The 13,235-nt window shown below is 36.8% G+C and overlaps 1 protein-coding gene across 1 annotated transcript in view; it reads left to right on the forward strand.

The window, feature by feature from the left end:
- The first annotated feature begins 8,357 nt into the window (after window positions 1–8,357).
- The window catches only part of LOC131635910 (secreted RxLR effector protein 161-like), a 31,324-nt gene continuing 26,446 nt past the window's right edge, over window positions 8,358–13,235 (forward strand). Inside the window, exon 1 of the mRNA XM_058906547.1 lies at window positions 8,358–8,775. Coding sequence (XP_058762530.1) covers window positions 8,358–8,775 — 418 coding nt within the window. The remainder of the gene's footprint in view (window positions 8,776–13,235) is intronic.

The following is a 13,235-nucleotide window of genomic DNA, read 5'->3' on the forward strand; positions in this document are numbered from 1 at the left end:
TCATCAAAAAGAATATTTTAAAAGAAAAAAAACTTTGTTTGAGCAAGAGAAGAAAACGGAAGAGAGAGAGAAAAACTTGATGAGGAATGCAAAGAGATAGAGAAGGAGAACACAGACAGAGTGTAAAAGAGAAAATATAAGAGGGAAGGAGAAGCGTTTGAAGAGTATTTAAAAGAAAATAAAATGAAACAAATGATGGATAGCATTTAATGTTACGTGACATGAGGAGAGATAATAAAGACAAATGAGGTGACTAGCACAGTTACCTATGGTCGGTGTCCCTTCAACTGCACGCGCGCTTATCCATGAATAGTAACAACAGGTTTACCATCTCGAGATAAAACGTTACAGCTATTTTGCTTTAAAAGAGGTTCTGAATCAACTTAGACAATGAAACGTTAGTAATAACCGAATCATAATTTCTAAAAGATTTCAATCAGAACTTCTGATTAAAAAAAAATTCACATTCATTTCAGAAGATACTCATACGTAAGAACTTCTCATCTTCTCATTCTGGGCATAAATCCATACTGATGTTCTTCAGAATGAACTTAAACCTATCTTCAGCCAGGGGTTTTGTAAAGATATCAGCCCATTGATGGTCTGTATCCACAAAGTTTAAAGATATAACACCCTTCTGAACATAGTCCCTTATGAAATGATGTTTAATCTCAATAAGTTTAGCCTTTGAATGAAGAATAGGATTCTTAGATAAACATATAGCAGAAGTATTATCACAGAATATAGGAATGTTACTCTCATATATCTGATAATCTTCTAACTGACTCTTCATCCAGAGCATCTGTGTACTGCAACCAGCAGCAGCGACATATTCTGCTTCTGTTGTTGATAAAGCAATAGTTGCTTGCTTCTTGCTATACCAGGAGATCAAATGACTTCCAAGAAATTGGCAACTTCCTGAAGTACTCTTTCTTTCAATTCTGTCTCCAGCATAGTCAGCATCGCAGAATCCTACTAAGTTGTATTCTTTAGATTTTCTGTAAACTAAGCCAACATTAGTAGTACCTTTCAGATACCTTAGAATTCTCTTAACAGCAGTTAAATGAGATTCTCTAGGATCTGATTGGAATCTAGCACACAAACAAACACTGAACAGAATGTCAGGTCTAGAAGCAGTCAAATATAGAAGAGATCCAATCATACCTCTGTATAACTTCTGATCTACCTTCTTACTTACCTCATCCTTACCTAGGATGCATGTTGGATGCATAGGAGTTTTGGCTTCTTTGCAGTCTAGAAGATTAAACTTCTTCAGAAGTTCCTTCACATACTTGGTTTGGTGAACATACGTTCCTTCTGATGTTTGATTTATTTGTATTCCAAGGAAATACTTGAGTTCTCCCATCATGCTCATTTCAAACTCAGCCTGCATAGACTTAGCAAACTCCTTTCCAAGTATAGCATTAGATGTTCCAAAAATAATATCATCTACATATATTTGACAAATTAAAATATCCCTTTTAAAGGTTTTACAAAAGAGAGTAGTGTCCACTTTTCCTCTAGTGAAACCATTATCCAGAAGGAAAGAACTTAAGCGTTCATACCAAGCTCTGGGAGCTTGTTTCAATCCATACAACGATTTCTTTAATTTAAAAACATGATTAGGAGACATAGAGTCTTCAAAACCAGGAGGTTGATGGACATAAACTTCTTCATCTATATAACCATTTAAGAAGGCACTCTTAACATCCATCTTATAGAGAGTGATGTTATGTTGAGTGGCAAATGAAATTAATAGACGAATAGATTCTAACCTGGCCACTGGTGCAAAGGTTTCTGTATAGTCAATCCCTTCTTGCTGACTATAACCCTGAGCCACCAGTCTGGCTTTGTTCCTTACCACTTCACCTTTCTCACTGAGCTTGTTTCTGAAGACCCATTTTGTACCGATTATATTGAATCCATCTGGTCTAGGAACAAGATCCCAAACATCATTCCTTGTAAACTGATTCAGTTCTTCTTGCATAGCAATTATCCAGTCTGGATCTTCTAGAGCATGATCAACAGAAGTTGGCTCGATCAAAGATACAAGGCCTAATTGACAGTCTGCATTGTTCTTAAGGAATGCTCTTGTTCTGATTGGATCATCCTTCTTTCCAAGAATGACATCTTCTGAATGACCAGAGATGAGTCTGGATGATCTTCTGACAGATGGTTCTTCAGAAATGCTTAGATTCTCCAGAGAAGCTGATACTTGATCTTCAGATTCTTTGCTTCTGAGAAGCTCTGCTTCTGATGCGTTGCTTCTTGGCTCAACAACTTCTGATATGTCAATATCACAATCTGCAAAATTATCAAACTGCTTTGGTTTTTCAGAACCAAGCTTATCATCAAACCTGATATTGATTGATTCTTCCACAATCAATGTTTCAGTATTGTATACTCTGTAGCCTTTTGAGCGTTCAGAATATCCAAGAAGGAAACATTTTTGTGCTTTGCAATCAAACTTACCAAGATGATTTTTAGTGTTCAGAATAAAACATACACATCCAAAAGGATGGAAATATGAAATGTTGGGCTTTCTATTCTTCCACAATTCATAAGGAGTCTTATTTAGAATAGGTCTGATAGAGATTCTATTCTGAATATAGCATGCAGTGTTTATTGCTTCTGCCCAGAAATGCTTAGCCATATTGGTTTCATTGATCATGGTTCTGGCCATTTCTTGCAGAGTCCTATTCTTTCGTTCTACAACTCCATTTTGCTGTGGAGTTCTAGGACAAGAGAAATCATGGGCAATACCATTTTCTTTGAAGAATTCTTCAAAGGATCTGTTATCAAATTCACCACCATGATCACTTCTGACCTTTATGATTTTACACTCTTTTTCAGATTGAATCTGAATGCAGAAATCAAAGAACACTGAATGAGACTCATCCTTGTGTTTCAAGAATTTTACCCACGTCCAGCGGCTATAATCATCTACGATGACTAATCCATATTTCTTCCCTCTGACAGATGCTGTTTTGACTGGGCCAAACAGATCAATGTGCAAGAGTTCTAATGGCCTTGAGGTAGAAACAACATTCTTGGACTTGAATGCAGGTTTGGAGAACTTGCCCTTCTGACATGCTTCACAAAGAGCATCTGATTTGAATTTCAGATTAGGGAGTCCTCTGACAAGATCCAGTTTGTTAATCTGAGAAATCTTTCTCAAACTAGCATGACCTAATCTTCTGTGCCAGACCCACTGCTCTTCAGAAACAGACATAAGACAAGTCACCTTCTGACTCATAAGATCTTGCAGATCTGTCTTATAAATGTTGTTCTTTCTCTTGCCTGTAAATAGGATTGAGCCATCCTTCTGATTTACAGCCTTGCAAGACTTATGATTAAAGATTATATCATAACCATTGTCACTCAGTTGACTGATAGATAAGAGGTTATGTGTTAATCCTTCTACAAGAAGTACATTAGAAATGGAAGGAGAGTTACCAGACTTTATAGTTCCAGAGCCAATTATCTTGCCCTTCTGATCTCCTCCAAACTTGACTTCTCCTCCAGACTTAAGCACCAGGTCTTGGAACATAGACCTCCTTCCTGTCATGTGTCGTGAGCATCCAGAGTCCAGGTACCACGACATGTTGTGCTTTGTCCTTTTTGCAGCCAAGGATATCTGCAATAGGAATAATCTTATCCTTAGGTACCCACATCTTCTTGGGTCCTTTCTTGTTAGATTTTCTCAAGTTCTGATTGAACTTGGGTTTAACATTGTAAGCAATAGGAGGAACAGCATGATAAATTTTAATATGAGTTTCATGATATTTCCTAGGTTGTGTCACATGCTTTTTGGTGTGTGTTATGTGAAAACTTTGAGCATGTGAAGTGTGCCTAATATCATGGGAGTGGCCATACTTGAACTGATCATACAATGGCTTGTATGTGAATTTCATTTCATCAACAGGTTCAAGTTTGTATGGGGTTTCACCCTCAAAACCAATGCCGACTCTTTTGTTTCCAGACACAGCATATATCATAGAAGCTAGCTGACTTCTGCCAATACTTCTAGATAAGAACTTCCTGAAACTTAAATCATATTCTTTCAGAATATGGTTTAGACTAGGAGTGGATTTTTCTGAATCAGAAGGAGATCCAACATTATTGGATAATTTTAAAAGTTTTTCTTTTAATTCAGAATTCTCCAACTCAAGCTTCTTTGTTTCAAATTCAAATAGCTTTTTCAGCTTTTTGTATTTGAGACTGATCTGAGACTTGAATTCCAGAAGTTCAGTTAGACCGGAAACTAACTCATCTCTAGTAAGTTCAGAAAATACCTCTTCAGAATCTGACTCTGATGTAGATTCTGATCCGTCATCTTCTGTCGCCATCAGCGCACAGTTAGCCTGCTCATCTTCAGAGTCTGAATCATCTTCTGACTCATCCCAGGTTGCCATAAGACCTTTCTTCTTATGAAACTTCTTCTTGGGATTTTCCTTCTGAAGTTTTGGACATTCATTCTTGAAGTGTCCAGGCTCATTGCATTCATAGCACATGACCTTCTTCTTGTCAAATCTTCTGTCATCAGAAGATTCTCCACGTTCAAATTTCTTTGAACTTCTGACGCCTCTGAACTTCCTTTGCTTGTTCTTCCAGAGTTGATTTAGCCTTCTGGAGATCAAGGACAGTTCATCTTCTTCTTCAGATTCTGATTCTTCAGGATCTTCTTCTCTAGCCTGAAAAGCGTTAGTGCATTTCATGATATTGGATTTTAATGCAATAGACTTACCTTTCTTTTGAGGCTCATTTGCGTCCAGCTCTATTTCATGGCTTCTCAAGGCACTGATAAGCTCTTCCAGAGAAACTTCATTCAGATTCTTTGCAATCTTGAATGCAGTCACCATAGGACCCCATCTTCTGGGTAAGCTTCTGATGATCTTCTTTACGTGATCAGCCTTGGTGTATCCCTTGTCAAGAACTCTCAATCCAGCAGTAAGAGTTTGAAATCTTGAAAACATCTTTTCAATGTCTTCATCATCCTCCATCTTGAAGGCTTCATACTTCTGGATTAAAGCGAGAGCTTTAGTCTCCTTGACTTGAGCATTTCCTTCATGAGTCATTTTCAAAGACTCATATATGTCATAGGCCGTTTCCCTGTTAGATATCTTCTCATACTCAGCATGAGAGATAGCATTCAGCAAAACAGTTCTGCATTTATGATGATTCCTGAAAAGCTTCTTCTGATCATCGTTCATTTCTTGCCTTATCAGCTTTACGCCACTGGCATTTACCGGATGTTTGTAACCATCCATCAGAAGATCCCATAGATCACCATCTAGACCAAGAAAGTAACTTTCCAGTTTATCTTTCCAGTATTCAAAGTTTTCACCATCAAATACCGGCGGTCTAGTATAACCATTGTTACCGTTGTGTTGCTCAGCAGAGCCAGATGTAGATGTAGACTTTGCAGTTTCATCAGCCATCTTTTACTGAAGCGTTTTTCTCTTCCTGAATCTTTTCTAAACACGGTTAAGTGCTTGCACCTTAGAACCGGCGCTCTGATGCCAATTGAAGGATAGAAAAACACTTAGAAAGGGGGGGGGGTTTGAATAAGTGTAGCTTTAAAAACTTGACAGATAAAAATAAATTGCACAGTTATTTTTATCCTGGTTCGTTGTTAACTAAACTACTCCAGTCCACCCCCGCAGAGATGATTTACCTCAACTGAGGATTTAATCCACTAATCGCACGGATTACAATGGTTCTCCACTTAGTCAGCAACTAAGTCTTCCAGAGTCTTCTGATCACACACTGATCACTCCAGGAACAACTGCTTAGATACCCTCTAAGACTTTCTAGAGTATTCTGATCCACACGATCACTCTAGTTACAACCTGCTTAGATAACCTCTAAGACTTCCTAGAGTATTCTGATCCACACGATCACTCTAGTTCCTTACAACTTAATGTAATCAATTTTAAGAGTATTACAATTGCTTCTTAAAAGCTATAATCACAAACTGTGATATTTCTCTTAACGTTTAAGCTTAATCTCACTAATATATTACAACAGCAATGTAGTGAGCTTTGATGAAGATGAAGATTCTGAGCTTTGAGTAGAACAGAGTTTCAGCAAGTTAATATGAGTTGTTTTTGTTCAGAATCGTTAACCTTGCTTCTCATCAGAACTTCATATTTATAGGCGTTGGAGAAGATGACCGTTGAGTGCATTTAATGCTTTGCGTGTTCCGTACAGCATCGCATTTAATGTTATACGCTTTTGTCAACTACCTCGAGCCTTGTTCACGCTGTGTCTACTGACGTTGCCTTTAGTAGCTTTTAACGTTCCTTTTGTCAGTCAGCGTAGCTTGCCACTTGTACTTCCTTCTGATCTGATGTTTGTGAATACAACGTTTGAATATCATCAGAGTCAAACAGCTTGGTGCAAAGCATCTTCTGATCTTCTGACCTTGAAGTGCTTCTGAGCGTGATACCATCAGAACTTCAGTGCTTCTGCTCTCATGTTCTTCTGATGCTTCCATAGACCCATGTTCTGATTCTGCTTCGACCATCTTCTGATGTCTTGCCAGACCATGTTCTGATGTTGCATGCTGAACCCTTTGAGACAAAGCTTCTGAGCGCTGAATTATGCATACTCGTTATATATTTCCTGAAAAGGAAATTGTATTGGATTAGAGTACCATATTATCTTAAGCAAAATTCATATTATTGTTATCATCAAAACTAAGATAATTGATCAGAACAAATCTTGTTCTAACAATAGTAAACGTTATTTTATCACTTATTGACGATTGCTCTGATTATACTTATATATACTTAATGAAAAATAAAAGTGAAGCGCTTGACATGTTTAAGATGTATGTGACTGAAATTGAGAATCAATTTAGTAAGAAGATTAAGAGACTTCGTAGTGATAGGGGAACTGAATACGATTCTGGGTTATTCAATGAATTTTATATTAAACATGGAATTGTACATGAAACGACCGATCCATATTCTCCTGAAATGAATGGTAAAGCAGAAAGAAAGAATAGAACTTTTACTGAACTTGTTGTTGCAATTATGATGAATTCTGGTGCTGCACCTCACTGGTGGGGGTAAATTTTATTGATTGTTTGCTATGTCCTGAATAGAATACCCAAGTCAAAAATTAAGATCTCACCTTATGATATATTAAAGAAAAGACAACCAAACTTGTCTTATTTGAGAGCTTGGGGCTGTCTGGCCTATGTCAGAATTCCGGATCCGAAACGAGTTAAACTCGCTAGTAGAGCATACGAATGTGTATTCATTGGGTATGCAGGAAACAATAAGGCATATAGGTTTTATGACCTAAATTCAAAAGTGATCATAGAATCAAATGATGTTGATTTCTATGAAAACAAATTTCCCTTCAAATCAATAAATAGTGGGGGTACTGAATCGAGTCACATTCTTGTGATAAGAAGCACAGAAAGCAACGACAATATAGAAACAGAACTTCGACGAAGTAAAAGAGTAAGAGTCTCTAAAGACTATGGGCATGACTATGCGGCTTATAATGTAGAAGAAGATCCAATAAATCTTCAAGAAGCTTTGTCATCTCTGGATGCAGACTTATGGCAAGAAGCTATTAATGATGAGATAGATTCCTTAGAGTCTAACAAGACCTGGCACTTAGTAGACTTGCCTCCTGGATGCAAACCAATCGGTTGTAAATGGGTTTTGAAAAAGAAACTAAAACCTGATGGAACTATTGATAAATACAAGGCTCATCTTGTAGCCAAGGATTTTAGACAAAGAGAAAATGTAGATTTCTTCGACACCTACTCTCCAGTCACTAGAATTACATCCATTAGGGTACTTATCTCAGTTGCTACTATTTATAATTTGATAGTACACCAAATGGATGTAAAACCAGCTTTTCTAAACGGTGACTTAGAAGAAGAAATCTATATGGAACAACCGGAAGGTTTTGTGATCCATGGACAAGAAAACAAGGTCTGTAAGTTAGATAAGTTCTTGTATGGATTAAAACAAGCTCCTAAGCAATGGCATGAAAAGTTTGATAACTTAATGATATCGAATGGGTACAAAGTGAATGAAAGTGACAAATGCGTTTATTACAAATCTGAGAATCGCATTTGCACTATCATATGTCTATATGTAGACGATCTACTCATACTTGGATCAAACATTCACGCCGTTAATGCTATGAAATCATTGTTGTGCAACAACTTTGATATGAAAGACCTCGGAGAAGCGAGTGTGATTCTTGGCATCAAGATCACAAACTCCGAACCAGGAATTTCTTTGGATCAATCACATTACGTGGAAAAGATCTTAAAGAAATATAATTATTTTGAATGTAAACCATCGAGCACACCATATGATCCAAGCATGAAACTATTTAAGAACACTGGTGAAAGTGTCAGACAGGCAGAATATGCAAGCATCATTGGCAGTCTTAGGTATGCCACTGATTGTACCAGACCAGACATTGCATATGTCGTAGGATTGTTGTGTAGGTTTACGAGTAGACCGAGTAATGAGCATTGGCGAGCTATTGAGCGAGTCATGCGGTACCTTAAAAAGACAAAGAACCTCGGTCTACATTATCATAGATTTCCTGCAGTACTTGAAGGATACAGTGATGCAGATTGGAATACCTTATCAGATGATTCTAAAGCTACTAATGGCTATGTATTCAACATAGCCGTTGGAGCTGTAACTTGGAAATCAAAGAAACAGACTATCCTGGCTAAGTCCACGATGGATTCTGAAATGATAGCATTAGCAAATGCTAGTGAAGAAGCAAGTTGGTTATGATGCTTGCTAGCTGAGATTCCTTTGTGGGAAAAACCTATGCTAGCTGTGTTGATCCACTGTGATAGTACCACGGTGTCATACCCCAAAATTTGCCCATACTATTTCTCCTATTCAAATTCAAATCAAGGTACAAAGCTCAAAGACACCCCCTCCTAAACAAGGTCCAAAGAATTAGGGTTTTGTTGTTCTGAGAAAAAATCAATGGATCAAAAGCTCCAAGGCATCCCATATGGTCTATGATACTCCACACTACCTCCATGAAAAATTTCAGGTCTCAATTCAAAAGATTGACCACTCAATTGTTCAGAAAGTCAATAGTCGATTGATTTGACCTAAAAGTCAACTGTGGTCAAAGTACAGTCAAAAATCCTGATTTCTTGTCAACATCCTTATATTGAAGTATCATTCACCATTTGATCAAGAATTGATCATGGTTCATTAAGGAAAGATCAGAAATCAACAATTCCAAAAGTTTCTAAATTAAGGTTTTTCATAGGAGAAAGTCAACTGAACTTTGACCAGCCATAACTCCCACATGGAACATCAGAAATTTTCCATCCAAGGCTCATTTTGAAGTAAATTGGATTCTCTACAATTTTGTCTCTCACAAGCCAAGTCTAAAAAAGCTTCATTTGAGAGATATGGATCAAAACATTATAGGTCCTTTTCAAAAGTCAACCAAAAGTCATCTTTTTCAAAAGAGCACACAAGGAGCATGGAAAATTATTTTGACATGAGACCAAAAACACTGGTTAGAGGACTCTCTAAGGTTTCTAAAAAGTCCTAGAACTCCTCCATACCTCAAAAATTGAGAGAGATATGCCTTGTCAAAGTTGGACCATTTTGAAGGAAAAAATGTGAAGAAAAAGGACTCAAAATGAATATTTTTACAAAGAGGCCCAAGCTTTCGTGACCCAATCTTGCTCCCCAAGTCATCTAGAAGATCCAAGTCCAAAGCCACGAATTCTTGATTAATGTGTGATTTTTTATTGAATTTAATTCATTAAAAATGTAATATAAATCAAATAATTTGGGAAATATTCAAAGGGATTTGATTTGTTCTTGGTTTTAATCAGAATTATTCCTCAAAATACATAATACTTAAAGCAAATTCGGGCAAGAATATATTGGTGGAAAAAGATTTGGAATTAGCCATAATTGGAAATATTAGAATAAAATTCCAATCAAATTCAAGTCCCATGATTCAAAGAGATTTAAATCAGAATTCTCACCTTAATTGAAACATCTATCAGTAGACAATTGAGTCAGACCCTTGGACAAGGTTTTTGGTCGCTGCAGCCAAGAAGGAAAGAGCTTCAAAATTCTCAAGAAAAGTGGAAACACGATTTTGGAATTGAAGGACGATTCAAGGGATTCTAAGCGCTAATTCACATTCCTAGAAGTTCACTGAGGCTTTTTGGATCGTCACTCGATATCAATACCCCCAAAAATCTCTCCTCCAAGCCACGGTATGTAGCTTTTAAAACTCGAGTTCGATTAGAATCATTATGCATTATCTGTAGAAACTAGTTACATATATGTGTTCATGTTAATGTGTTGGTGCTATCTGGAGTGTAAATTGCATTATTGTGCTTGATTGATGATGGTGGCTGTCCACGAATTTTAGGGTTTCCAATTAGGGTTTTGTAATTTAGTAAGAATCAGGCCTTGATTTTGGTATGGACAGGTTCGAATGGCCAAGACGAAGCCAACAGTGGTTTTGGTTTTTATTTTTGCGCATGTATATGCAATTTAGCGTTTGGCAGGTGTTGAAAGTATGAGTTTTTATAGCACTCTGTAAATGAGCGCTGTAAAAAGCTATTTGCAGGTTTTGTTAAAGAAGATGACTGCGTGTCACCCTGGGATTGGAGCATTTGAATCGCGCGTGCTTTTTAGACTTATATCACATGATTTTTATATATTTTATTATTCGCGTATTATTATCAACAAGCGTGAATAGACTGGGTGGTAGGAGCGTCGCATGTGCACCAAAGGGGAAGGGGTTTGATCCCTATCCCCAACGTATTTTTTTCAAAAATATTCCTTGCAGGTTCCCATGTACCACAGGCCCTAGGGTTCACGTTGCACACTCATGCTCTGGCCTTAGGATTGTTCCCATTCCAGATCCAACGCCTCAGAAGCACAGGACCACCATGGAATATCACAGATCACCACACCAGATCCTAAGTTAAGATTTTTATAAAACTTTTTATTTTTAATTACATAATATATTTATTTATTTAAATATATATATATATATATATATATATATATATATATATATATATATATATATATACATGTTTACATGTTTTTTTTTATAATAGTTTTTACAAACTAGTTTTTTTAAGAAAAAATTCTTTTTTTTCTTTTTACAAATAATATAATAATATTTATTTTAAATTATTTTTATTATGTTATTATATTATTTTCTTTTATTCAAATAATTTTATGAAATCATAATTATATTCTTTTACTTATGGTAAGGTCATATATTTAATCGAATTTTATTTTTTTCCCTCGATTTAATTAGGTTGAAAAACCAATAATTAATTAAATCGATCATTTATTCTTTTAATTTTATTCGTACCCTAATCAGGGTTTCCTCCGACTACGAACCATATCAGATCAAAGCTAAGTCCCGATTCAATTTCTTTTACATTTATTGTTTCCTTTTACATTTAATTTAATATTAATTCTGCCTTTTAATTTCAGTTATTTATTTTGCCTTGCTGATTTAAATGAACTGTCCATACACTCACCCCTTTGTATTTGTTTTCTTTTTCCCCAATTTTCAGGGTTAGCCAACCGTCAAAGCTCGACTAGTCGGTAACCCTAAAACCCAACCTCATTTATTTTTCTTTCTTTAATTATTACTTGAGTCAGATCTATTATTCCTCTTTTTCCCATCCCCATAATATTTTTGTATCTGCTCCGAGGTTGTATTGTTTGGCCTTGAAGGCACTTAAACCTATCATTATATTATTGTGTGGTTAGTAATTCTAGGGAGTGACAACCATGAATTGAATTAGAATCACCTAATTACAAGATAATATAATCGAATCTGATCACGTGATTGTTGCACCCACGCACCTTTTATGGCACCTCTCTTGTTGCCTGTTGCATGTTGCCTGTTGCCTTGTGTTTTTTGCAGAATAGCCATGTCCCTCGAATACGAGGATACCTCAGCAATGTTTCCCTCAGTTCATTCAAAGATCATAAGTCCCTAATGATGCTGCCTTCGATTCGCCAAATATGATATCGTCCCTTGAAGTTGCCTACGAAGTGCTGAGGTATCCTTTGGTTGCCTAAACGAAAAATGGCTATTCTGATCCTTCCCTTAGACTACCTGCCCCTCTATGGCTAGGGACAGTCTTATGGCGAACGATAATTTGACGACCCTTCAACCTCCAAATCAAAGGACTTCCTTACCCTCTTATGGTAGGGATAGCCCTGAAAGGCTAGAAAGAACATTTTTCATCTAACCAGGTAATTGCCCCTAATTTCTTTGCTCTGGTTTAAAAATCTTTTTATTACACTTTTTCATAAACCTTCAAAAAGGCTACGCTCATTTACAATCTAAAGTCCTTATTTCTTCTTCTTCTACATTTCTAAACTTTTGGTTTCAAAGAGCAAAGCAATTAAGAGCCCATGGAAAACCATGGATGCAAAGGGTGCCTTACACCTTCCCTTTGTATAAATTACCCCCCGAACTCAGTTTTTTATTTAAAAGGTTTTTCCTGTTCTTTTATTCTTTCTGTTAATTTGGATAAATAAAAGTCGGTGGCGACTCTTGCTATCCGCACATTTAAAAAAAGGCAGTTCACCGTATTACAAAACTGGTGACTCTGCTGGGGATATATTCGATTAAAAGAGGGGTTACCTTAAAGTTTAGGATCACTTAATGTTTGCTTTGCTTGCTTTATTTTTCAGGGTTGTTTTAGGAATTAAATGAAGGACGAATCCTACACCCGGATTCAAGTACATCTAAGATAGGAAGTGGCATAGTCATGGCGACCTCCTTCATGTATGTGGAGGATTGGTCAATATGAGAGTTCACGCTTAAGTTAGGCCTCTATGGGTGTTTGCATGCTTCTCTTGTATGAGGGAGGTTCGTGCGAATGTCTGTGGGTGAGCCGGAGCTTAAGGACCTTTAGTTACCTTTAACCCATCTTGACTTTTAGGAACGTAGTTAGGGGACTACTCTTGATGTATGTTGAGAGCATAGTCGCTACCCGATACTACAACTCAGATAGGTTCCTTCTCAAAGCATCATTGCATGGTATGTATGTATCATGTTTGAGGGTGCTTTAGGAGGGCTGACAATTCTGGGTAACTCGATAGAACCCGTTGTTGATATCATCTTTATCCTTAGAAATACCTTTGGGGAAGGGTATCTCACATGATCTAAACTCCATGCAAGCCAAGCCTAAGAAAATTGTGTGACTT

Source organism: Vicia villosa, unplaced genomic scaffold (genome assembly GCF_029867415.1).
Source record: "Vicia villosa cultivar HV-30 ecotype Madison, WI unplaced genomic scaffold, Vvil1.0 ctg.001588F_1_1, whole genome shotgun sequence".
Taxonomy (NCBI): Eukaryota; Viridiplantae; Streptophyta; class Magnoliopsida; order Fabales; family Fabaceae; genus Vicia; species Vicia villosa.